Here is a 22,738-nt window from a genome sequence, read left to right as displayed (position 1 = left end):
CATTCAACAACAACAACAAAAAGCTGAATACTAGAGATACAGAGAAACAAGATGACTTTCTACCCTTTGCGGTTTAATTACAGAAAGGAGGAGAAATGAATGATAACAGACTATGTGTAAGAACACACACCTTTCTGGAGGAATGTCCAAGAAAGCTTCACAGAGGATGGGGAGTTTTTGTTTGTTTGTTTGTTTGTTTTTTAATGATGAATGCAAGACCTCAGGCTTCCCAGGTTGTAGTGATTCATGTAGCAAAGGCACCAAGTGAAAGAGCACAATGGATTCCAGTACATGAAGCAGTTAGGCGTTGACCTTCAGAGGAAAGGATTAAGGGCAGGAGTAATAGATAGGCAGAAATGAAAGCAGAAAGGCAGGAGGGTTTGAACTTGACAGGCAACAACAGAATGTAGTGACTTTGGGGTACTGGGGTGAGGTTAGACATTTTTGCAGTACTAGAGATTGAACATAGGGAGCGCTCTGTCACTCTACTACATCCCCAGCCCCCCCCCCTTTTTTTTAAGAGAGAGAGAGAGAGAGAGAGAGAGAGAGAGAGAATTTTTTTTTAATATTTATTTTTTAGTTTTCGGGGGACACAACATCTTTGTTTGTATGTGGTGCTGAGGATCGAACCTGGGCAGCACGCATGCCAGGCAGAGCGCGCTACCACTTGAGCCACACCCCCAGCCCCATCCCCAGCCCTTTTAATTTTTGAATTTTGAGACTGGATTGGAAATTGAGAGCCACCTGCCTCAATCTCCAGAGTCTCTGGGATTACAGGCGGGCGCAACAACATCGGTCTTCCAATTTGAAAATTGCGCGCTGCCTTCCTTTTAAAGGAAGAGGAAAGGCAGCAAGACCAATCAGGGATGTGGTGTTCCAAAGTGGCAGAATACAGAGATAAAATCAGACAAATGAGAAACGGTCAGAACACAAATGTTAGCGGGTAGAGGGATGCTGGACAGTAGGAGATCAAACATGATCTCCAACATAGGGGTGATAAGGAAGTTAGGACGCGGAGCAGCAGGTTTGAACATGCCCATGGTGTGAACTACCCCTTCACGACGATAGCTGCACACGTGGGTCTAGAGCTCCACAGAAGCTTGGCTTGAACATAACTGAAGCCTTAGGCAGGTAGAATGCCCAGGGACCTTCGGTGTTAGGCTACCCTGGTCCAATATGCTACGGCTCCTCGCTCTCCCTCCAGGTGGCACTACAGCCCCGCGCTTCTGAGGCGGGTTTTCTGAGCAGCGCGCTCTCTAAACTCTAGGTGTCCGTCTTTTCTTCCTAGACCCGCTGACCGTGGGTCGCGCCTCTTCGCTGGGGTTTGGCTGGGGATCCAAACCCGGAGCAGGCTCTGGAGAGAGTGTCGTCCACGCGACCAGCACATGTATGGCGGCTCAGGGACCTCAGGGTTGGTGGCGTGATCGGCGTGAGCACCTGTCCCTTGGGACACCTCGAGGAACCTACGTGGAATGAGTGTAGAGGACGGTGCCAACAGGCAGGGTATGGAACAGGGATGCATGAAAAGAAAGGACCGCGGAACCCATTGTGTTCTTTCACTTGTTGGCTTTGCCACCAGACCCAACAAGAACGGAAATTCCTGGCTCCCAGGGCCATCCCGGCGTGGGAAGCTTGTCGCGGACCCTTTAAGGCTCCATCTCCCTGCCCTTCCCCGCCCAGGACAGGCCGGGACACCGGGGACCTGACATTTGGCGGAGTATACTGTGGGAGCTAAAAATAGTCGCCACTCGGGGTTACTTCGGGGCATTGTTCTTCACACACCCCGCGCGCGGGCTCGCACGCTCTGTGTCATGCTATTGGAGTTCTCCCCTCCCCGGGCAAGTACACCTGGCCCATCCCCACGTCTTCGTCCTAGCAGCCTGACCTACGGCTACACTGTAAAAAAAATCCGCCGCTGGGTATCTTGGATGGTGGGGGCGGAGTCCTGACACGTGGGTGGGCGGGGCCTTTCGTTTGGCGAACCCTGCTCAAAAAAACTTTATGGCCAGAAGCTGGCGGGAACCCGAGGGGCGTGTCTCGCAGGCGGTAAGGGGCGTAGTTTCCCCCGCCAGCCCCACTAATTCAAGCCAAACTCTAAGCCCCAGGTTTAGCGAGGGGGCGTGGCCTTTGGGGTGTGCGGGCTCCTGGCCAATGAGTGTTGTGAAGGGCGTGTCCCGCAGCGGGGCGGGAGTGAAGTGGCAGGGGCTTCTCAGGTCTTTTCCCCCAGCCGGGCTCTGCCAGATACCAGGGAGCCCCGCTGCTTTCTGTCTCCTTCGCTTGTGGCTGTGGGACCCACCAGGACTGCCTTCCGCACATTGCTCCAGGATACCCGTAGTCCCCGCGCCTCTGTCTGCCGGACCGGGGTCAAAGACTCCCCAGTCGCTTCTCATCTCTGAAGCTCCTGCACCTCCAGCTATTCTAAGACAAGATGCCGTCGGGCTTCCAACAGATCGGCTCAGAAGTAGGGTTCAGCATGCGGGGGCGGGGCGGGGGCACAGGTCCAGCTTATCCTGGGCTGGGGTCGTGACCGGAGTCAGCAGGGGGGTGTTCCTGCTCAGGCGTAGGGGGTGGAGGTGGGGGGCTGGCTATTTATACCCAGCCTGGACAACCCGTGACTGTCAAATTCCAGTCTCGCCAAGAGGCAGAGTGGGTATGGGGCACATTTCGGGAGCTCAGGCCGCAACTGGATTCTGCCGAGTTCAGAGTGCGTCTGCTTTCCGGCTCTGCGGAGTTGCGCCCTATTCTGGGACGCCCTGCGCTCGATCCAACTTGGGAAAAGCCTCCACATCCGGGAGGATCTGGCCCCCAGTAGCTGTCCTCTTGTCCCGGCTCACAGGCAGTGTTTCGAGGACTGGAGGCTCTCCCTGGGCCCCACCCCCCACTCCTGGCGGATCTCCAGGACGCTGAACTTTCTCTTGGCCCGTTGTGGGTGGAGGGGTAGAGGGGAGTGTCAGCCCCCCCTCCCCCAGCTCAGGTTTCTGCTCGGAGACAGTCTGTGCCGCCAGCTAGCAGCCACCACTGCCACCGCCCCTCACGCCACCATCCCTCCCTCTTCCCTGGGCATGGCTCTCCCTGGCAGAACCCCGGCACAGCCCCCAGCCCTTGGTCGGAGCTTAGAAGGAGAGGGGAGGTCAGGGCAGAGAAATAGAAGGCCACCCCCTGAGGAATGACCTGGATGTCCTTTTTGGAATTGCCCTTCTTGGGCCTGTTGGGGGCCTCCTGTAGCTGACTGAGAAAACCCCCAGAGAGGAGGGAAGAGAACAGTGGCTGATGATAATGCACTTGTCAGGTTATAAAACTAGCACTATTAGAGTTACTCTAAACATTCGGTTTTGATTTTCACAACACTTTCACTGACAGGTAAGCAAGGCAAGCAACATCACCCCCAGCTCACAGAAGAGGAAACTTAGGTTCAGAATGGGAAAGTGACTTGCCCAAGGTCATACAAATCTGAGCCTGTCCCAAGGTCACAGGGAAATTCAGGCTTAGGTCCTCAAACATTTCTCTGCCTGTGGACTCAAACATTCAGTTTCTCCTCCATGCCCTGGTTACCACTGGGTTCTTTGTGCTCCTGTTTACATTGAGATCTTTGTGCAATTCCTAATATGGCCCAGTTTCCCTCACCCAGCATGTTGGATGGAACCCAGCATCTTCAGGCTCCAGCTGGGCCCAGGCCCCTGGGGAAAGGAAAGAAAGCATGATTCCACATGACATGTTCCTCTCTGCTTCTGCCTGTCTAGGATGGGGAACCTCCTCGACAGCGAGTGACTGGGACCCTGGTCCTTGCTGTATTCTCAGCTGTGCTTGGCTCCCTGCAGTTTGGATACAACATTGGAGTCATCAATGCCCCACAGAAGGTGAGGGGCCTGCAGCTAGCAGGATAGAGGTGCCCAAACAAGGACAGGGAGACTTGAGGGGATGGAAAAGGAAGGGTTTGCAGGGAATCACTACTATGCTGTCCCTCCAGGTGATTGAACAAAGCTACAATGAAACATGGCTGGGGAGACAGGGTCCTGAGGGACCTGGCTCCATTCCACCAAGCACCCTTACTACCCTCTGGTCTCTCTCCGTGGCCATCTTTTCTGTGGGCGGCATGATTTCCTCTTTCCTCATTGGCATCATCTCTCAGTGGCTGGGCAGGTATGGGGTTGGAGGGCAAGGGTGGGGGTTAGGAAGGGAGCCACAGCATGGGTCCCTGATACTCACAGCTCTACTCTTTATTTGCTCACTAGGAAAAGGGCTATGTTGGCCAACAATGTCCTGGCAGTGCTGGGGGGCACCCTCATGGGCCTAGCCAATGCTACTGCCTCCTATGAGATACTCATTCTTGGACGGTTCCTCATTGGCGCCTATTCAGGTACCCTTGAGCACCACAGCCCTGCCATGAATCTAACTCTCCTTCACCATACTTGGGTTTCCAAATGGGAGTGGGCAGCTGTACTCAGCCCTCCTGTCTTCCCTCTGCTCAGGGCTAACATCAGGGCTGGTGCCCATGTACGTGGGGGAGATTGCCCCTACTCACCTTCGGGGTGCCTTGGGGACACTCAACCAACTGGCCATCGTCATTGGCATTCTGATCGCCCAGGTAACTAGGCTTGGCCTGGTGGGAGACTAGGCAGGGGTTAGGTTAGGGTGGACCTCCAAGGTCCATCAGGAGGAATGAGTCACCTGCTTTCCTTCCCTACCTTCTCCCATAGGTGCTAGGCTTGGAGTCCATGTTGGGCACTGCTACTCTATGGCCACTGCTCCTGGGGATCACAGTACTTCCTGCCCTTGTGCAGCTGGTCCTGCTGCCCTTCTGCCCTGAGAGCCCCCGCTATCTCTACATCATCCGAAACCTGGAGGGGCCCGCACGAAAGAGTGAGCTCACACCCTGTGTCTAGCCGAGACCCATACCTCCACCCTAACTTGCTAGTACCTGGCCTCCTCTCAGGCCCCATCAGTCCTGACTCTCCCCACCCCCAGGTCTGAAGCGCCTGACGGGCTGGGCCGATGTGTCTAATGCGCTGGCTGAGCTGAAGGATGAGAAGCGGAAGCTGGAGCGAGAGCGGCCACTGTCCCTGCTCCAACTCCTTGGCAGCCGCACCCACCGGCAGCCCCTAGTTATTGCAGTTGTGTTGCAGCTGAGCCAGCAGCTCTCAGGCATCAATGCTGTACGTATGGAGCAGCCAACAGACCTGGGGAGGGGAGAAGGGAACTAACTTCCTCCATTAACACTCAGGGTTGGTCCAATTTGGTATGGCTGGAGTGGAAAACAGGACAACTCTGCCATCACCTCTTCTTCTCCCTTACCTCTAGGTTTTCTATTATTCGACCAGCATCTTCGAGTCAGCAGGGGTGGGGCAGCCAGCCTATGCCACCATAGGAGCTGGTGTGGTCAATACTGTCTTCACCTTGGTCTCGGTAACTACTTGCCTCTGGAATGGACTGCACCATAGCCTTCACATCCCTGGGGTTTCTGAAGGCCCTGCTCTTGGTTATCCCCACCCGTCAACATGCTCCCACTTCCTGTGTCTTGAAGGTCCCCTGCCAAGCCCTAACTCTTCCCACAGGTGTTCTTGGTGGAGCGTGCTGGGCGTCGAACACTTCATCTCCTGGGCCTGTCAGGCATGTGTGGCTGTGCCATCTTAATGACTGTGGCTCTGCTTCTGCTGGTGAGGCCTGGGGGGCTGGGACGGGCCAATAGCCCAACCCATGGGAATGGTCCCAAGGTTCTGTGGCTAGCCAGGATCACACCTTAACATTCATGCCTTCAATCCTGGGGCTGCTATGTGCCAGGACCATGGGTGCTTGGCTATAGCACAAGTTTGTCAGCCAGGAGAAAGAGCCCCTGGCAAGCCTCAGGAACAATAATTCCTAAGAACTCAGATTTAGAGCCAATGGGGACTCAATCATCATAGGAGTTGAGACCAGAATGTTTCCTCTGCCTTGAATCTGCATGGGGCAGCCAACATAGTGTCAGTGCTCAGAAATGCTCCAGGGCCTGTTCTAATGAAGGGTGGCACGCCCCCCACAAGCTGCTGGGAAGGGTAGATTTCAATTCTCCTGTAGGTCAAATGCAGGTAAATATCCAGAAAGCTGAAATCAGCTTCACTACCTTCCCTGCCTGGTCCCTAGGAGCGGGTTCCAGCCATGAACTATGTCTCCATCGTGGCCATCTTTGGCTTTGTGGCTTTCTTTGAGATTGGCCCTGGTCCCATACCCTGGTTCATCGTGGCCGAGCTCTTCAGCCAGGGACCCCGCCCAGCGGCCATGGCAGTGGCTGGTTTCTCCAACTGGACCTGCAACTTCATCGTTGGCATGGGTTTCCAGTATGTTGCGGTAGGTCCCCCATCCCTGCCCCAGTCTCCCACACTGGAGAATAGAGGGGTAACACATCACTATCCTGCTTGCTTTCCAGTCAGGGACCCCCAACCCTAGAGTGGTGGTCTTTGGATCAATTTGGTGGAGCTGCTCCACCAGAATCAAAGGAAAATGGGGCAGAACTAGATTGGATAGTAACACAGGTGTCTTTGGAAAAAACCAGTGGCATAACTTAGACCAGGAATAAAATGATTTAAACTTTGTATTAATACCACAAATGGCTGGGAATCTCCTCTGGTGCAATATGGTGAAGGGATGAGAAATGGGTCTGGGTCCAGATAATCCATTTTTCAGCGTAATCCTTAATTTCTGGTCATTTCCATTGCCCCTTGAATTGTCCACCTGTTTCTGCAGTAGTCCCAGCTCCCTATTAGGAGTATTTAGTTCCTGACTTGCCTGAAACTATCCCTTCCATCCCACGCCACCCTACTCTGTCAACACCTTTCTCCACTTATCCCAGGATGCTATGGGTCCCTACGTCTTCCTTCTATTTGCGATCCTCCTGCTTGGCTTCTTCATCTTCACCTTCTTAAAAGTGCCTGAAACCCGAGGCCGGACGTTTGACCAGATCTCAGCCGCCTTCCGTCGGACACCCTCTCTTTTAGAGCAGGAGGTGAAACCCAGCACGGAACTCGAATACTTAGGGCCAGATGAGAATGACTGAGGGGCAAGGCAGGGGTGGGAGAACCAGCTTTCTCCACCCCTGAGATCCCCTTTTCCTCTGCAGCACTTTAACCCTCTCTTCCCCATTACTTCCAGGGTAGAGAAAAAACCCTGCAACCTGGTAGAATTGGGAAGCTGAAGGGAAGGGTGGTCTGAGCACCCCTTCATTCCCCTCGTGTGACTCTTTTGGTTTATGTGTTGTGGTTAGGCCGTGACTGTCAGGGTGGGTTGTTTTCCCTCTCCTTTCCCACCCCAAACTCCTCTCCAGAATACATCCACCCCCTCTAGGGAAGAGGGGCTAGAGAAGAGGTGGCTCTAGACTGGCTTCTTCAGTGGAACAAACTGAAGCAGAAAGCAGGACATGAGACCAGAAGTTGAGTTTCCCACCACCTTAGACTCCTCCCACAACCTGGCACTTTCACTGAATTATTGCCACATAGAGTCTGGGTGAAGGGGGCTCTGTCTTGACCCCTCTAGGGCAAAGGACTCACCCTCCCCAAATCTAGCCTCTCCTCCCTCCCTCCAGGCTCAGCCTTTCAGAGTAAGAGGGAATACAAAGTATGTACCTTCATGTGGTGAGAAGGGAGAGAAGGCATCTGCCTGTAAACTTGGGGCCTCATCTCAATTGTTCCCCAAGCCTGCCAAGTGGGGGCCCTAGCTCTTTTCTCCACTCCTATTCTGGAAGGGTACTGTCCCCACAGGCTTTTGACCAACTAAGGGCAAAAGGGGATTTGAATGACTGCCTGTAAACAGTGGATGGGAGGAGACTTTGGATATTTTTGTATATGTTTGAATGGGTAGGGAGCAGAAACCAAAAGGCTGTTGTACTAAATATGTATATATAGATTCATCTATAAAGTCACTGTATGGAGAAGAGTGTCCTGTCACGGAGGCACTGGAGGATGGCTGAAATGGGGACTACAATCCACTTCGCCTGCCCCTCTTCCTCCCTCTGTCTTGCCTCACCTCCAGGTCTCAGAATCCTCTAGATGTTGTCACTCATGCCCTTTTCCATTACTTTTTATTGCTTTAATAGTAAATGTTCAATAAACAATAGCCACAAGTGCCAGGCACTGCAAGGGAGGCATCATCCCTATTTGACAGGAACAGGGAACCTCAGTGTTGAAGGCACTTATCAAAGCTGCACAGCTAGGGACACCAGAGCAAAGAGTCAAGGGCAGGCCCTGCTGACTGCCTATATCTTCTCACACTTCACCATCCATGGTTCTGAAGTGAGTTACCTGTGATCCAAATTCTCCAGAACAGAGAAGAGGCAGAGACCAAGACAACAAGAAAGCCTGTTTTTGTTTTTACTGGAGGCTCAGGTGGCACATGACAGTTCATAAAATGGCTTCAGAGGTAGGGGGTTGAAGGGAAACAAAAATAAACTGGGTGGGAAAGAAAAGCAACCAGGAGGAGGTTAAGAGCTGGCTGGTTCCTTCTCAGCCTGACTTAGGGGAGGAAGTTGATGCCTCCGAACACTAAGGAAGGAGCCCTTCCTTCAACCCTTGATAGGGAAGAATGGGGAAAAAAAATGCAAAAGGCTGTTGCTTTAGCCCTCCTGAGTCTCAAGGAAAAGGGGAAAAGCCGGTCTTCTGATGTCATGAGTTATGGGAAAGGAGGGAGGGGGTGCTGGGTAGGGTACAGGTCAGTTGGAAAAAACTGGCAGATACCTAAAAGAACAAAAGAAACAGACAAATCATGAACATAAACTTAATCATGACCCATTCCCCAGCCTTCTTGCCACCTGCCCTCTGAAAAGAGCAGCCTCTCACCAGATGGTAGTTCTGGGTGTCCTTTGAGTTGGAATCACTCCAGTATGGTGGTGGGGGGGTCCCCACTATTGATGGGGGCTGAGGTCTAGAGAAAATGGTAGTTAATTAGGCTTCTTGTTCTTCAGGAAGCTTCATGCCTTCTGTCTTTCCCTTTCGCCCTCCTTTCCCCAACAATTTCTACCCACAGGCTGGTGCTTAAGGCTCCAAGCAGAGCTGAGGTGGGGGTGGGGTTTTGCATGGTTTGATTGTCTCTGCTGGGGCTGATTGATATAGTACCTACACCAAGGATGGCCCTAGCAATTTACATGAAAGGACAGAGACAGGGGAGTGGCACAGTAATAAGGGAAGGGAAAGGGCCAAAAATGGGACAGCTGGTCCCAGCCATTTCTCCCCACTCCCAATTCCACTATCCTCACCTCTGGGGCTGTGGGCTGCCGGGGGCCAGGGGGCTGCTGCCGTCGCCGCTGGAAGTAGGGGCGGTTTCGTGGGCGCTGGGGCTCAGGCCGGGAACCATCAGTGGGGCCTTGGCTGGGCTTGGTCTCACCATCCCCACCTTCAGTGGTAGGCTGCTGAGGTGGCCTGGGGCGGAAAGGCCTAGGAAAAGAAGCAGAAGCCATGAAGGGACTATGGAACCCAGGGCAGACCACTTCTCTCACCAGGTCTTCCCCAGCTTCCCTATTCCCATCTCCAAAAGCCAGGCTTTCAGCTCCATGTAAGTCCTGCTTCCCTCTGGGTACCTCTAACCATTAACTTTAGGCACTTCTTAAAACTCTTCCCCTTTTGCAAAGACTAAACACCAGACAGCAAAGAGAAACTGAGCCCCAGAAAAGGAGTCTTACCTTCGGTACCTAGGCCGGAATCTGGGTGGAGGCACCCGCTCATCTCCCTGCTGTTGGTCCACCTCTAGCGGAGTTGTCTCTTTGGGTTCTACCCCATCAGTGCCCTGGGAATATACAAAGGCCTTGGTGGGCTGTAGGAACCCTGGCTGTCCAGAGGCCAGGTTATCCTGGCTCTTCCCAGCCCTTAGTTCCACTTCCTTTGTGGACCCTGTAGTCTCTAACCTCACCAATTCCCACTTCTGCCTAAATTTTTTTTTTATATTTATTTTTTAGTTATTGGCAGACACAACATCTTTGTATGTGGTGCTGAGAATCGAACCCGGGCCGCACGCATGCCAGGCGAGCATGCTACCGCTTGAGCCACATCCCCAGCCCCATTCTGCCTAAAATTTTAGTAGAGGGCTCCCTTACTGCAGCTTCTCCTCACCTCTATAGGCTGCTGCTGGTTAGGGGGCCGAGGGCCTCGCACAAACCGTCTTCGGTAGAAGAAAGGTGGTGGGCGCCGTCGTCTGGGCCGCTGCCCAGAGTCCTCAGCCCGCTCCCCTTCACTACCAGGTTCTGTTCCACCTGAGGGAGCCTCTGCCACCATAGGTGGTGGGGCAGCTGGGCGAGGCCGGGGGATGAATCGGCGGAATCTACGTCGATTGGGGGCATAGCGGCTGCCTTTCACTGGCACCCCCCCGGGCCCAGTTACATTGGCAGCTTCTGCACCCTGGAAATGTGGAAGGGGAATCATCAGAACCCCCCACCCCATGACAAACGCACAACATTTGCAAACTTGCTGGAATCACTGGAGTCTCTTCTGTCTTCCAGCCCAAGTCCCCTCTCTAGCTCTCCTGTGGCTCCTCTTATACTTATCCAGCTCCCCCACCCTGCCAAAGGGCAACAGTGAGTTGGTACTCATCTAGGAAAGAACAGCTTGTCCTTTTGAAATAACTGTTATGGCACCCTCCCCCCAAAGACCATGGGGTGGAGAAAGGGCTGGCAGCTACTGTCCATCTTTTGCTCCAGAGGACTGACTCAGAAGCATCCTGCTGGGGATGGGCCCCATATGGAAAACAGACATGGAAGTGCTTGGTGAACTACTGAGAAGACACCTTGATACTACTGACTGAAGACATGGACACATTATTTAGAACATCCTTAGTGTTAAGACACATCCTGGTGAGAACATAGCCCCATTCCCAGAGGCAGAGCTGGTCCCAGAAGGGTCAAAGCCTGAGCTGACCTCCAGGACACTCCCCCACAAGCCTGGCCAACTCTAGACCCCACAGCAGCCCCCAAACCTTCTCTCCTTCCACGACATCAAACTCCACAGTCTCCCCATCTCCAACGCTGCGCAGAAACTTCCTGGGGTTGTTTCTTTTAATAGCTGTCTGGTTGGGGGAAAGGCCATGAGAAAAGTGAGGGCAGCAAAAGCAGAGTCTGTTCCACCCTTGCTGGGTCCACCACCCAATACCATTCAACATTTTACTTGGGGTCCAGAGCTGGAGGGCAGAGCCAAAGATGGTCAAAGTTTAGTAGGGGAGGGGCTGGGGTGTAGCTTAGTGGTAGAATGCATGCTTAGCATGTGAAAGGCCCTGGATTCTATACCTGGCATTGAAAGAAAGAAAGAAAAATTTAATAGGGGAAAAGTCAAACTAGGAGCCTGGGGATCCACTGAGAAGTTACCACTTTCCCCAGGATACTCTCTCCCTTCCCTCCTATACCCCTCAGGGACTTCAAAAAGGGAGGCAAGAAAGAGGAAATCAAAAGCAAAACAAAAAGCAGACAGTCTTAAATTGCAAAATGGGTAAAACATACTGTGCTTCTTACCTCAATCCCAGAGAGCTCTTTACACCAAGGCAGTGGTTCTCAAACTAGTGAGCATCAGAATCACCTGGGAGCTTGTTAAAACGGTGCCCAACCCCAAGGTCTGACTGATTCGGTAGCTTGGGGCGGGGCCTGAGAATTTGAATATCAGGTGATGCTGCTGGTGGTGCCAGGACCATACTTTGAGAACCACTGCACCCAAGTCTCTAGGACCTGATTCCTTCCTGTGGTGTTAACAGGTCCCAGTAGGTGGAGAGCACGTAGTGCCCAGAGGGCAAAACACACTGACAGCCGTTCAATAACCTAACACAACTGGGGCTAAAGGTTGATACAAGCACCTGAGGCAGATGGGAGAGTGGCTATTTCCACGTGGGCAGGCCGTTGAGGAGCCGGAGAAGGACTGTAGCTAAGGGTTATGGGAAAGGCCTTCAAAGAGAGGGCCGGTTCCTCCCCTCAGAAAGCCAACCTAGCTTACCTGGTGAACAAAGACATCCTCCTTGGTGTCATTCCTGCAGAACAGGATGGGTCGTTAAGGGGGTGATTTTAATAAGACACTCAGTTCCACTAAGGCCTCCCTAGCTGTCCATTCCTAAGATTGGTGGCCCATCCTCTTCAGATTTCAGTTACTTGGGGCATAGACAGGACCCCCAAAAGCTGGTATAGAGAGGTACACCTAAAACCTCAGTGAAAATCCTGGTCTTCATGAGAAAGGAATGGAAGAGAAGGCAAAGGCACCTTGAAAGAGCTGGGACAGCTCTTTACCTACAGAGTGCTCCACCTTCTACCCTAGGGCACCTTAGAACCTGCTGGTGCAGGCTATAACTGTTTCTGGCCAACCCCCCACCCCCAGTCCCTACTGGGACTGGAAAATTCCACTATCTCCTTTTTACATCCAAGGAGCAGGCCAGAGGTGCAGAATGACTTTGGGAAGGGGACAAGGTGTCAGGAACTTGTTCCAAACAGCCACAAAACCTTATGTTCATACTCAGCCTGGAAGTAAATCCACAGTCAGGTTCCCTCTCAACATACAGAGGGACCAAGGATGAGAGAAAAGAATATCCATTCTCTATCATTACCTTGCCTACAATCCTAGTTTATCCTAGAACCCTGTAGGATGAGGGAGAGGAGAGGGACTCTTCACAGGAGCCTGCCTTCACCAGAACAAATGTTCCAGCTTTAAAAGCACTTGGATCTGCACAAAGGTCAGCCTGCTAAGAGGGAACTAAGGCCTCCCAGGAGGGCTTGGCTGGGCAGGGTGCCCGGGCTGGGGAAGGCTGCACTTGGGGGCTCTGCTCAGAATTCACCACTACAGCCTCTCCCAGGCTGGAAGGGGAGGGCCTGCCAGCAGAAGAGAAGCAACAATCTCCGGCTGGACTACCTCCTTCCTCCCTCCCCCTACAGCCAGTCTCAGTCCCATCAGGTGGGGGATTCAAATGAGTCACAGCTCTTTAAGGGAGATGAGTCGTGAGGGTGCCTCAAGTGCTTCCCTTAACAGTAAATCAGTGAAGATTCTAGCCCAGAGCCCTGAGGTACAGTGAGCGCCATAATTCCACCCCCAAAGTACAGCAAACTAAAAATAATGAAAATTCCTGAAGGTGAGACAGAAGCTAGGAAGGTCATAACCAGGTTTGCCAAGTTCCTGATCATTAATCCTCTGCTTGCCCTTGAAGATGTGGAGGAGGCTTCATCTTGCCACTAAGCACACGTTTGTGCTGTGGTTAAAGACTCAACCAGCGTCAGCTGGACATTGTAACCATGTGCCTTGGCAGGGGTAGAGATGAGGTTGGGAAGGTGTCCAGTCCCACAGACCAGTTCGAAGACACCCATTCCACCCTCTCCCTGGGTTCCTCGGATACCTGTTGATGAATCCGTAACCATTCCGGACGTTGAACCATTTGACAGTGCCCAGGACTTGGATTGCTGCCAGGCAGAGATGCAGTGGGGATAGTAAGTGGGGGGAAGAGATGGAGTTGGACTGAGTTTTGAGACACTCCAAAAATCTAACCTGCCTTCCTCTTAAGCTTATTTTCAAGACAACTAGGTTTCACTATTAGCTTTAAGGTATTCTTATCCCAGTTCCACCAAATTGAATCATCCACACAGGAGGCTTAAGCTTTCAAAACCCAACTCTAAGGCATGTTCCTCTCATGCTATATAATTCCAGGTCCTTCACCTAGAACCGATACTCACCTGATCCACTGAGTGCCACCCTCAGGTTATAACTCAAGAGCTTTTCTAGACCTCCCAATGTAAGGGTCCCCAGTGCACCTGCTTCCAAGTCAGAGTTTACCCCATGCTAACGAAGTCAACTGGGCCAAGCCTCCCGCCCCAGAGGCGTGGTCGAAATAAGGGTTTATTCTCCACCCCAAGGCCTTGGCTGAACCTGCTAGCCCTGGCTCTGCTCTGCCCCACCCCTACCCCAACCCCCACCCCCGGAAGGCATAGCAAGATTTCCCTCCAGGGGAATCCACTTTGGTCCGCAGTTCCCAGCTCAGTTAGGCCTTTGGGCCTCCGGGCCAGGCCCATCTTCGGCTCTCTAGACCCTGTCAGGCCCCACGCTGCCCCTCCCCCCGTCCGCCTACCCCTTAGAGCCGCCCTGGCGCGTGCGCCCCCCCTCACCCAGCACCGGCTTGTCCGCCTGACTCCGAGCCGGGGGCGCGGGGGTCCCCGAGGCCGCCGTCACCGGGTTGCCAGGGGTGCGTGAGCCTGGCGCCGAGGGGGTCCCAGTAGCGGGGCCAGAGGCGGCTCCGCCCCCGCCGCCGCTGCCCGCCCCGCCGCCTGCTTTCTGCGGCTCTCCCGCAGGCACGGGTACCACCACCGCTACCACCCCTGCCGCCGTCGCGGGCACCGTCGCCGCGGGGGCCGCTGTCGCCACCACTGCCGCCTCCACCTCGCTCATCCCGCCGGGTCCAGTACCGGCCCCCGCCGCCACCTCCTCCTCCTCCTCCGCCACCGCCACCGCCCCGGCCCCTCCCCCCGGCTCGCGGACCCGCCGCCCCGCTCGGTCCTCGCGCCCCGAGCCTCGCCCGCACGGCGGCAGCGGGCCCTGAGCCCAGGCCAATAGCAGCCGGCTGCCGCGGCGCGCGCAGGCCCCGCCTCCCGACCACAGGCCAATCCTAGTCGCGCAGCCCCCCGACCCTCACGCCGGCCCCGCCTTCCGGACTTCGCACCAAGGCGGAGGCCCCCGCCCGCTGCCCCGTAAGTACACCTGGGCCCCGCCCCTCTTGCGCCACGTGACCTCTCCCAGCTCAGCCCATTGGCTGACAGCTATTTTCCCCTCCCCCCTCCGCCCCTTTCCACCGGCCGCGGGAAATCAAACGGGCTGGTTGCGCCCCCAACCGCCACCTGGCCTCTGCGCGAAAGGCGGGGCCGGGGGCGCGGCTCCGAAGGTTGCCCCTGACGACCTAGGTGGAGCGCTGCTGTCAGCAGCCTTAGGTCTGGCGGTGAGAGGCACTGCTAGCCCTCAACCTCTAGACCGACCTAGCCCAGACCCTGGCAGGCGTAGACGCCTTCTCCCGGACACCACCGTTGATTCATTCTCCTTAGAGGATGTCCCGGCACATGGGGCGACTGTATCTGCTCGCAGGGCAGGCTGGAAAGCACCGCAAAACGATTTAACCAACTCAATAGTTGTTTTCATAAGCCTGGGCCCCTCGTTTTTATTTTGTTTTTGAGACAAAGGGTACATGTAGCACACAAAGCAGTTTTGCTGAGTTTTGATATGTCTATCCATGTAGGCAACACCCTAACCAAGATATGTTTTCCTTGCCCCAGGAAGTTCCCTGGAGCCTCTTCCAGGTAATTCCAGCATCTTCACCAGTCACAATTCTAATGTCTCCCACCGTATGTCTCTCACGTCTATGTACGGGGTGCTGAAGTGTCTGGTTTTGGCACATGCAGTTTCCTCTGCTTCGAATGTGCTCCCCCACCCCGTATCTCTTAGGGTGGCTCTCTTCAAATATCAGCGTACATATCACGCCTCACTATCACATCATGCATTATTTTTAATGCACTTTCGAAAATATGAAATGATCCTATTTGCTTATTAATTCTACTCCAACCCTACGCATATACGCTAGTGCACAATGCTCAATATTTATTGAATAAATAAATGATTCCCAATTCACAAATGAGTAGACAGATGACTGGTGCGCAGCTGTCTCAGGTTTCTTGGAAGCCGGAGAAGTCCGTCCTAGGAGCCGCAATCTCCCTCCCTAAATAATGAGGCTCTAGAAGTCGCTCCTCCAGAACGCCCACCAGGAAGGACGCGAGTCTCGCTGGGCAGGGCGTATTTTTGGTTAGGGCAGCGGGTCCCAGAGCAAGACACATGCCTCCACGCGCAGCTCGTTCTGCCCCAAGTCTGCTTCCCCAGTGCTAGGCGTATGGGCTAGGGCCCGCGTCCCGCAGCCGCCGCAGCCACAGCCTCTCCCGATCCCGGCGCGCCCTCTGCCGGCCGGTCTTGAAGGCTGCCAAATAGCGCTTCTTTGGCGGTCCACCAGCTACTAGCCTACCTGATTGATGCACACCACCCATCCCGCCAGATGATTCGATTTCCAGGGCATTGGGCACAGTGGACAGAAAAAGAGAAAAGATAAGCAAACGACTACATCGCAAGGCGAGGCGGTGAAGGATACAGAAATGACCACCCCTTCCTCAAACATGTTAAGGACCAGTTTATCTGTGGTAAGCCCTGAGCTTAAGGGAAGCGGAGACCAAGACTGGGGAAAGCAAGCAAGATACCTCACGGGGTGACCTCTGCAGCAAAGAATCACATGGGAAATACACGGAGTTCATTTGAAAGGTAAGATGAAAGGAAGCTCAGATGAAGGGAGTGTGTGTCCTTACTTTCGTAGTGAAATTAAGAAAAAGTCAGGAAAGCAGAGGCATGGGGTATTGCAGGGAAAAGTACCCTTGGCAGACAAACTCGAATACAACATCATACTGAATAGAGGAAAAACTGAAAGCTTTTCCTCTAAAACCAGAAACAAGGCAAGGTTGTCCACTCTCACCGGTTCTATTCAATGTAGTTCTTGAAACTAGCCAGAGCAATCAGTCACAATGAGAAGGAAAATAAAGGGATACAAATAGGAAAAGAAGAAGTCAAACTATCACTTTTTGTTGATGATAAGATCCTTTATCTAGAAGACCCCCAAAATTCGACCAGAAGACTCCTAGAGCCAATAAATGAATTTAGCAAAGTCAAAGGATACAAGATCAACAATCATAGATCAATAACTTTTCTACACTCCAACAGCAATTCAGCTGAGAAGAAATCAGGGAAATTATCCCTTTTGCAATATTCTCAAAAAAGCTGGGGGGTGGTTAATCTAACCAAGGAAGTGAAAGATCTCTGCAATGAAAACTATTGGACACTGAAAAAAGAAATTGAAGAAGATCCCAGAAGATGGAAAGACCTCTCTTGTTCTTGAATAGGCAGAATTAATATTGTCAAAATGGCCACACTACCAAAAGCAATATACAGATTCAGTGCAATCCCTATCAAAATACCAATGGCTTAAATTCATTTGGAAGAATAGCCAAAGCCATTCGGATAAGAAAAGTGATGGAGGAGACATCACAATATCCAATCTCAAATTATGCTGTAGAGCTATAGTAGCAAAAACAACATGGTATTGGCATCAAAATAGACACAAAAACCAATAGAATAGAATAGCAGACACAGAAGCAAATTCACATACTTACAGAGAACCATTTGTTAAAAAGGCTTTCAACTCTTCAACATACATTTTTGGCACCTTTTAAACAAATGGTTCTGGGGCCCGGCATGGTAGCACACACCTATAATCCCAGTTACTAGAGAGGCTGAGGCAGGAGGAGCAAAAGTTTGAAGGCAGCCTCAGAAACTTAGGGAGAAAAAAAATAAAAAGGGCTAAGGATATAACTCAGTGGTAGAGCACCCCTGGGTTCAATCTCCAGTACCAAAACAAAACAAAAGCAAATGGTGCTGGAGAAACTGGATAGCTACATGTAGAAAAATTAAATTAGATCCCTTTCACCTCCACAAAAGTCAATTCAAAAATGGATCAAAGACTTAGGAATTAGACTAGAAGTGTTGCAATTGCTAGAAGAAAACATATGGTCAAAGCTCAAGAAATAAAACCAAGAATCAATAAGTGGGATGCCATCAAGTTTAGAAGCTTTTGCATGGCAAAGAAAATGAGAGTAAAGAGAGAGCCTACAGAATAGGAAAAAAATCTTTGTCAGCTATTCCTCTGACAAGGGATTAATATCCAGAATATATAAAGAACTCAAAAAAACTCAATGCCAAAAAACCCCCAAATAACCCAATTAATAAATGGACAAAAGAACAGAAATTTATCAAAAGAAGAAACACAAAAGACCAACAAATATATGAAAAAATGTTCAACATCTCTAGCAATCAGGGAAATGCAAATCAAAAGATTTCATCTCACTCCAGTCAGAATACCAATGATCAAGAATACAAATAATAAATGCTGGTGAGGATATTAGGGAAAAGGTACAGCCATACACTGTTGTTGGGACTGCAAATTAGTATAACCACTTTGGAAAACAGTGTGGAGATTCCTCCAAAAACTAGTGATGGAATCACTATATGATCCAGCAATCTCACTCCTCAGTACTTATGCAAAATAATTAAAATCAGAATATTATAGTATTACAGCTACTACAATGTTTCTAGCAGCGCAATTCACAACAGCCAAATCATGGAATCAATCCAAATGCTCATCAGTAGATGAATGCATCAAGAAAATGTGGTAGATATACACAATGGAGTTTTACTCAGTCATAAAGAAGAACGAAACTATGGCACTTGCCAGTAAATGATGAATATGGAGAAAAATCAGACTAAGTGAAATAAGCCAGACCCAGAAAATCAAGGGTGGAAAGTTTTCTCTTATATGTGATAGCTAAAAGCACAGTAAGGGAAAGAAGGTAGTGGGGAATGGGATTAGATATGATAAAGATACAGTGAAGATCAGTGAAGGAGAATGAGAGGGAGGGAGGAAGAATGGGAAAGAGAAAGAAATATGGGCTGAATCTAATGGAATCATGCTATATACATATATAAATATACCAAAGCTTATATCTCCTTCATGTAAATGTAGAAAGTACCAATAAAAAATGAATAAATAAAGGAGTAAAGGGAAGATAAGTAGAAAGGGCAGAAAAAGGGTAGGGAGGAGGAAAGAAAAGGGGGAAGGGAAATAGGAGTTGAAATTAAATTCCTTGTATGTATAATTTTGTCAAAAGGGATCCAAATACTATGTATAATTATAATGCTCTTAAAAAAGAACTATAATGCTGACTCTGTGAAAACAGTAATCTGAATAGATGCAGCATAGCAATGTTTAATTCAGATTATTTTAATCATTTTTTTGGGGGTACTAGGGATTGAACTCAGGGGCACTTGACCACTGAGCCACCTCTTCAGCCCTATTTTGTATTTCATTTAGAGACAGGGTCTCCCTGAGTTGCTTAGCGCCTCGCAGTTGCTGAGGCTGGCTTTGAACTTGCAATCCTCCTGTGTCAGCCTCCCAAGCCACTAGGATTACAGGCGTGCACCACCACTCCTGGCTTAATCATTTTTTTATAATAAAACAACTGTGCATCAAGAAAAAAAATACTCTTGGCAGATGAACACCACCTATTCATGGAACAGTGTAACATACACTCTATCCCCAAGGAGAAGGACTAGCAGATGCCACCAAGAGATGCAGTGAATTGCCTTGTTCATGTAAAGGATTTGTGCATGTCATTTTTTTTGTTTTTCAGAAATATTTGTGTACCCTTTTTTTCTTGTTTTTGTAATTCTTAGGTTCAGTTAATTTTTTTAAATTAATTAATTAATTAATTTTGTGGTGCTGTGGCTTGAACCCAGGGTCTCACTTGTGCTAGGCAAGCGCTCTGTCACTAGCTTCATTCCTAGTCTTGAATTATTTGAATATTTTTAAGTTCTATAGATAACAGAGTCTCCTCCTTTTCCCATCACTCTTTTCATTTTCTCCTTCTCACCTTTTGCCCTGTATATCCACATTATTTTAACACCAAACTTCCTGAAAAGCATTTTGCTGTCACCTCTCATTCTCCACCATCCTTCTACAGTCCACCAAACCAAATTTACTTTTTGCCTCCTAAAATATAGAATCATGCTATATACATACATAAATATACCAAAGCTTATGTCTCCTTCATGTATATGTAGAAAGTAACAATTAAAAATGAATAAATAAAGGAGTAAAGGGAAGATAAGTAGAGGGGGCAGAAAAAGGGAAGGGGATAAATAAAATAATTAAAATAATCTACTCCCCTGAGGCTACATTAACAATGACCCAGTCTCTTCTCCTGCCTCCTCCTCCTGCTGTTGCTGCTGCTGCTGCTGCTGCTGCTGTGGCAGCGGCTCCTCCTCTTCCTCCTCCTCCTCCTCCCAGGGCCTTGCACAAGCTAGGCAAGCACTCTACCACCAAGCTACATTTCCAGCCCCTATATTTTAAAAATTTGAGGTGGTGTCTCATTAAGTTGCCCAAGCTGGCCTTCAACTTTGGGATTCTCCCACCTCAGCCTCCCAATTCTGTCCCTTCTTAACTGGAACATTCAGTGAGTGCATGACTTTTGGTTTTCTTTGGACTCCATCAAGTGACTTGTCAGAGCTTCACCCATCTTCTCATGTCTTTCCTTTTGTGACTTGTCCTCCACCAACCCCAATATTTCCAGATCATGTTCTCCTATCATCTCAAGGTCATTATCCATCCCCCTGGCTTTTAGTGACTAAATGACAAAAATGCATATAAAGCACTTAGCATACTTTATGACACATAGTGAGTGCTCAATAAATGGTAATTCTTACTATTACGACTAGGTTAAAAAAAAAAAGAGGTTCCAAGAAGGAGGTGGCAAGTAATGATATCAGATATGACAGATGGGACCAGGAGGTGGGAGGTGGAGAAAAGTTCAAGTATTTAGCCATCAGACCACTTTCTGATGGCTCTTAAACCTGTGTCTCCAGCCCTGAAGCCTTCTCACTTCCTACCAGATTCTAAGACCAGTACTTTCTAGCCAATTGCTCCTCAGGCTTCTGAACTTCAACAAGGCCAGGTTTAAGTTATTCTTTTTCCTCTCTCCTCATTGAGTTAATTCATCACTATTCATCCACAAACACTCATCCTTTAGTGCCCATTCCTTATTTGTAGGAGTCTCCCCTGGGTGCCCTGGGTTAGCACAGCAAAGGTGAAGATATATAGTATCAAATTGAAATAATATTTGAAAGATTCAAGAGAGAGTGTCACTCCTATTTCCTACCACCACATACTCCCAAGCAACTTTCCCCTACAACTTTCTTGTTGCATCCCAAATCACTTTCCCTCTCCTTTCCTCTAATATCTGCTCTCATTTGTCAGCTGCTAGAGTGTTCCATACCTGCAAACTCTGGCTTCTCCTTGCCCATTTACTTCTTAGCTGCTCTTATCCCTGCCCTCCCCTCTTTGCTGTCTCTGCGAGCACTCTGCCAAATACTTGACCTTTTCTCCACCTCCCACCTCCTGGTCCCATCCGCCATATCTGATATCATAACTTGCCACCTCTTTCTTGGAACTTCTTTTTTTTTTTTTTTAACCTAGTCGTAATAGTAAGAATTACCATTTATTGAGCACTCACTATGTGTGATACAGTATGCTAAGTGCTTTATATGCATTTTGTCATTTAGTCACTAAAATAATCTTGGGAAGTGGATACTATTACAATCATCACCAGGTGCAGGGGTGCATGCTTGCAATCCCAGCAACTTGAAGGAGAATCACATGTTGAGGCAGGAGGATCACATGTTGAGGCCAGCCTCAGCAACTTAACAAGGCCCTAAGCAACTTCAGCAAGACCCTGTCTCAAAATAAAAAGGGATGGGGATGTGGCTCAGTGGCAGAGTGCCTCTCCATTCAATCCCCAGTACCCAAAAAATAATAAAAAATTTTTAAAAATAGGGCCAGGGTTGTAGCTCAGTGTGTAGCATGTGTGAGGCACTGGGTTCAATCCTCAATACCATATAAAAATGAATAAAGGGCTGGGGATGTGGCTCAAGCGGTAGCGTGCTTGCCTGGCATGCGTGCGGCCCGGGTTCGATCCTCAGCACCACATACAAAGATGTTGTGTCTGCCAAAAACTACAAAAAAAAAAATATTGAAAAATTCTCTCTCTCTCTCTTTAAAAAAAAATGAATAAATATAATAAAGGTATTGTGTCCATCTATAACTATTTTTTAATTTAAATAAAACCATCCCTATTTTTTTAAAGAGTGAGAGAGAGGGAGAGAGAGAGAGAATTTTAATATTTATTTTTTAGTATTTGGCGGACACAACATCTTTGTCTGTATGCGGTGCTGAGGATCGAACCTGGGCCCCACGCATGCCGGGCGAGCGCGCTACCGCTTGAGCCACATCTCCAGCCCACCATCCCTATTTTAAGGAAAAGGAAACTAAGTTTTAATGAATTGAAGTGGCCAGCCTAATGTTACAGGTGGGAACAAACCAAGCTGGAATGTAAATACCAATCAGTATAACTCCAGAACCCAGTTTCTAAGTTACCAGCCTCCTTTCAATATGCTGAGACTACATTAAAAAAATTTTTTTTGAGTTGTGGATGGACACAATATCTTTATTTATTTATTTAATTTTAATATGGTACTGAGGATGGAACCCAGTGCCTCACCCGCACAAGGCAAGCGCTCTACCACTGAGCCCCAGCCCCAGACCCTGAGACTACATTTTCATCTTTCTCAACAATTCCTTTGCCTCATATCCCCTTCTAAGATCTTTCCATATGTCAGACTTTTTCTTTCAAAGTAAAATTCTGAAAGACTGTTTCTATTACTCAGCTTCTGCTACTTCCCTTGGCTCCACATTCAGGAGAGATACTGACATCAGTGATATTACCCAGTTCAAGGGACACATTTTTGCCCTGTTACTCTACCTCTGTGTATGTGGCAAATGCAAGACTCAGTCTTAGCCACCTCATAGTCACCTCAGTCTTCTACTTGCAGGCCTGAGTCACAGTTCTTCTAACTCAATTTAACCTCTTTCTTGATGTGTTACTCTACTTCAGATATGACATGATAGGGGTTGAGTTACATCCCCACAAAAAATATTGAGCTGTGCAGGGGTAATGCATGCCTGTAGTTCTGCTGCTCTTGAAGCAGAGGCAGGAGGTATTATCTATTGTTTTAGACCATAAGTAACAGTCAGCTTGAGGCCAGCCTCACTGATGTAGGGAGACCCCCATCTCAAAAGAAAAAAACAA

The 22,738-nt window shown here is 49.8% G+C and overlaps 2 protein-coding genes across 3 annotated transcripts; one reads left to right on the top strand and one right to left on the bottom strand.

Annotated features, from left to right (window-relative positions):
* Positions 1-1,330: 1,330 nt before the first annotated feature.
* On the top strand, positions 1,331-8,091 carry SLC2A4 (solute carrier family 2 member 4). Of its 2 annotated transcripts, XM_081270392.1 has the most exons (12): positions 1,331-1,503; positions 2,325-2,461; positions 3,741-3,857; positions 3,968-4,140; positions 4,233-4,357; positions 4,470-4,585; positions 4,698-4,860; positions 4,966-5,153; positions 5,299-5,403; positions 5,553-5,654; positions 6,118-6,321; positions 6,824-8,091. In XM_081270392.1, the coding sequence occupies exons 2-12, from the start codon at positions 2,429-2,431 to the stop codon at positions 7,025-7,027; spliced, it is 1,530 nt and encodes a 509-aa protein (XP_081126518.1). In that variant the 5' UTR covers positions 1,331-1,503; positions 2,325-2,428; the 3' UTR covers positions 7,028-8,091. The 2 variants fall into 2 exon arrangements, with proteins under 2 accessions (XP_081126518.1, XP_081126517.1); XM_081270391.1 differs by lacking the exon at positions 1,331-1,503 and having other exon boundaries at positions 2,048-2,461.
* A 221-nt stretch (positions 8,092-8,312) lies between these two features.
* Positions 8,313-15,306, bottom strand: YBX2 (Y-box binding protein 2). The gene is made up of 9 exons (XM_081270393.1): positions 14,072-15,306; positions 13,309-13,372; positions 11,928-11,961; positions 10,927-11,016; positions 10,068-10,352; positions 9,641-9,744; positions 9,218-9,395; positions 8,802-8,886; positions 8,313-8,699 (listed from the first exon to the last, which is right to left on the bottom strand). Exons 1-8 carry the CDS (start codon positions 14,349-14,351, stop codon positions 8,836-8,838), a joined length of 1,086 nt encoding a protein of 361 aa, XP_081126519.1. The 5' UTR covers positions 14,352-15,306; the 3' UTR covers positions 8,313-8,699; positions 8,802-8,835.
* Between the last annotated feature and the right edge of the window lie 7,432 nt (positions 15,307-22,738).

This window comes from Spermophilus citellus (assembly GCF_964194105.1).
Source record: "Spermophilus citellus genome assembly, chromosome: 17".
Classification (NCBI taxonomy): Eukaryota; Metazoa; Chordata; class Mammalia; order Rodentia; family Sciuridae; genus Spermophilus; species Spermophilus citellus.
The sequence above is the reverse complement of the archived record's forward strand: the minus strand, read 5'-3'. Positions and strand labels throughout refer to the sequence as shown.

Excerpts from the sequence above, each read along its gene's own strand:
- SLC2A4 (XM_081270392.1), top strand. The coding sequence starts at position 2,429 with ATGCCGTCGGGCTTCCAACAGATCGGCTCAGAA. Across the intron at positions 4,141-4,232 it reads ATCTCTCAGTGGCTGGGCAG|GAAAAGGGCTATGTTGGCCA; the intron begins GTATGGGGTTGG and ends TTTGCTCACTAG. Across the intron at positions 6,322-6,823 it reads TGGGTTTCCAGTATGTTGCG|GATGCTATGGGTCCCTACGT; the intron begins GTAGGTCCCCCA and ends CACTTATCCCAG.
- YBX2 (XM_081270393.1), bottom strand. The coding sequence starts at position 14,351 with ATGAGCGAGGTGGAGGCGGCAGTGGTGGCGACAGCGGCCCCCGCGGCG. Across the intron at positions 11,962-13,308 it reads GGTTACGGATTCATCAACAG|GAATGACACCAAGGAGGATG; the intron begins GTATCCGAGGAA and ends CCTGTTCTGCAG. Across the intron at positions 9,396-9,640 it reads TTCCGGCCTAGGTACCGAAG|GCCTTTCCGCCCCAGGCCAC; the intron begins GTAAGACTCCTT and ends TTCTTTTCCTAG.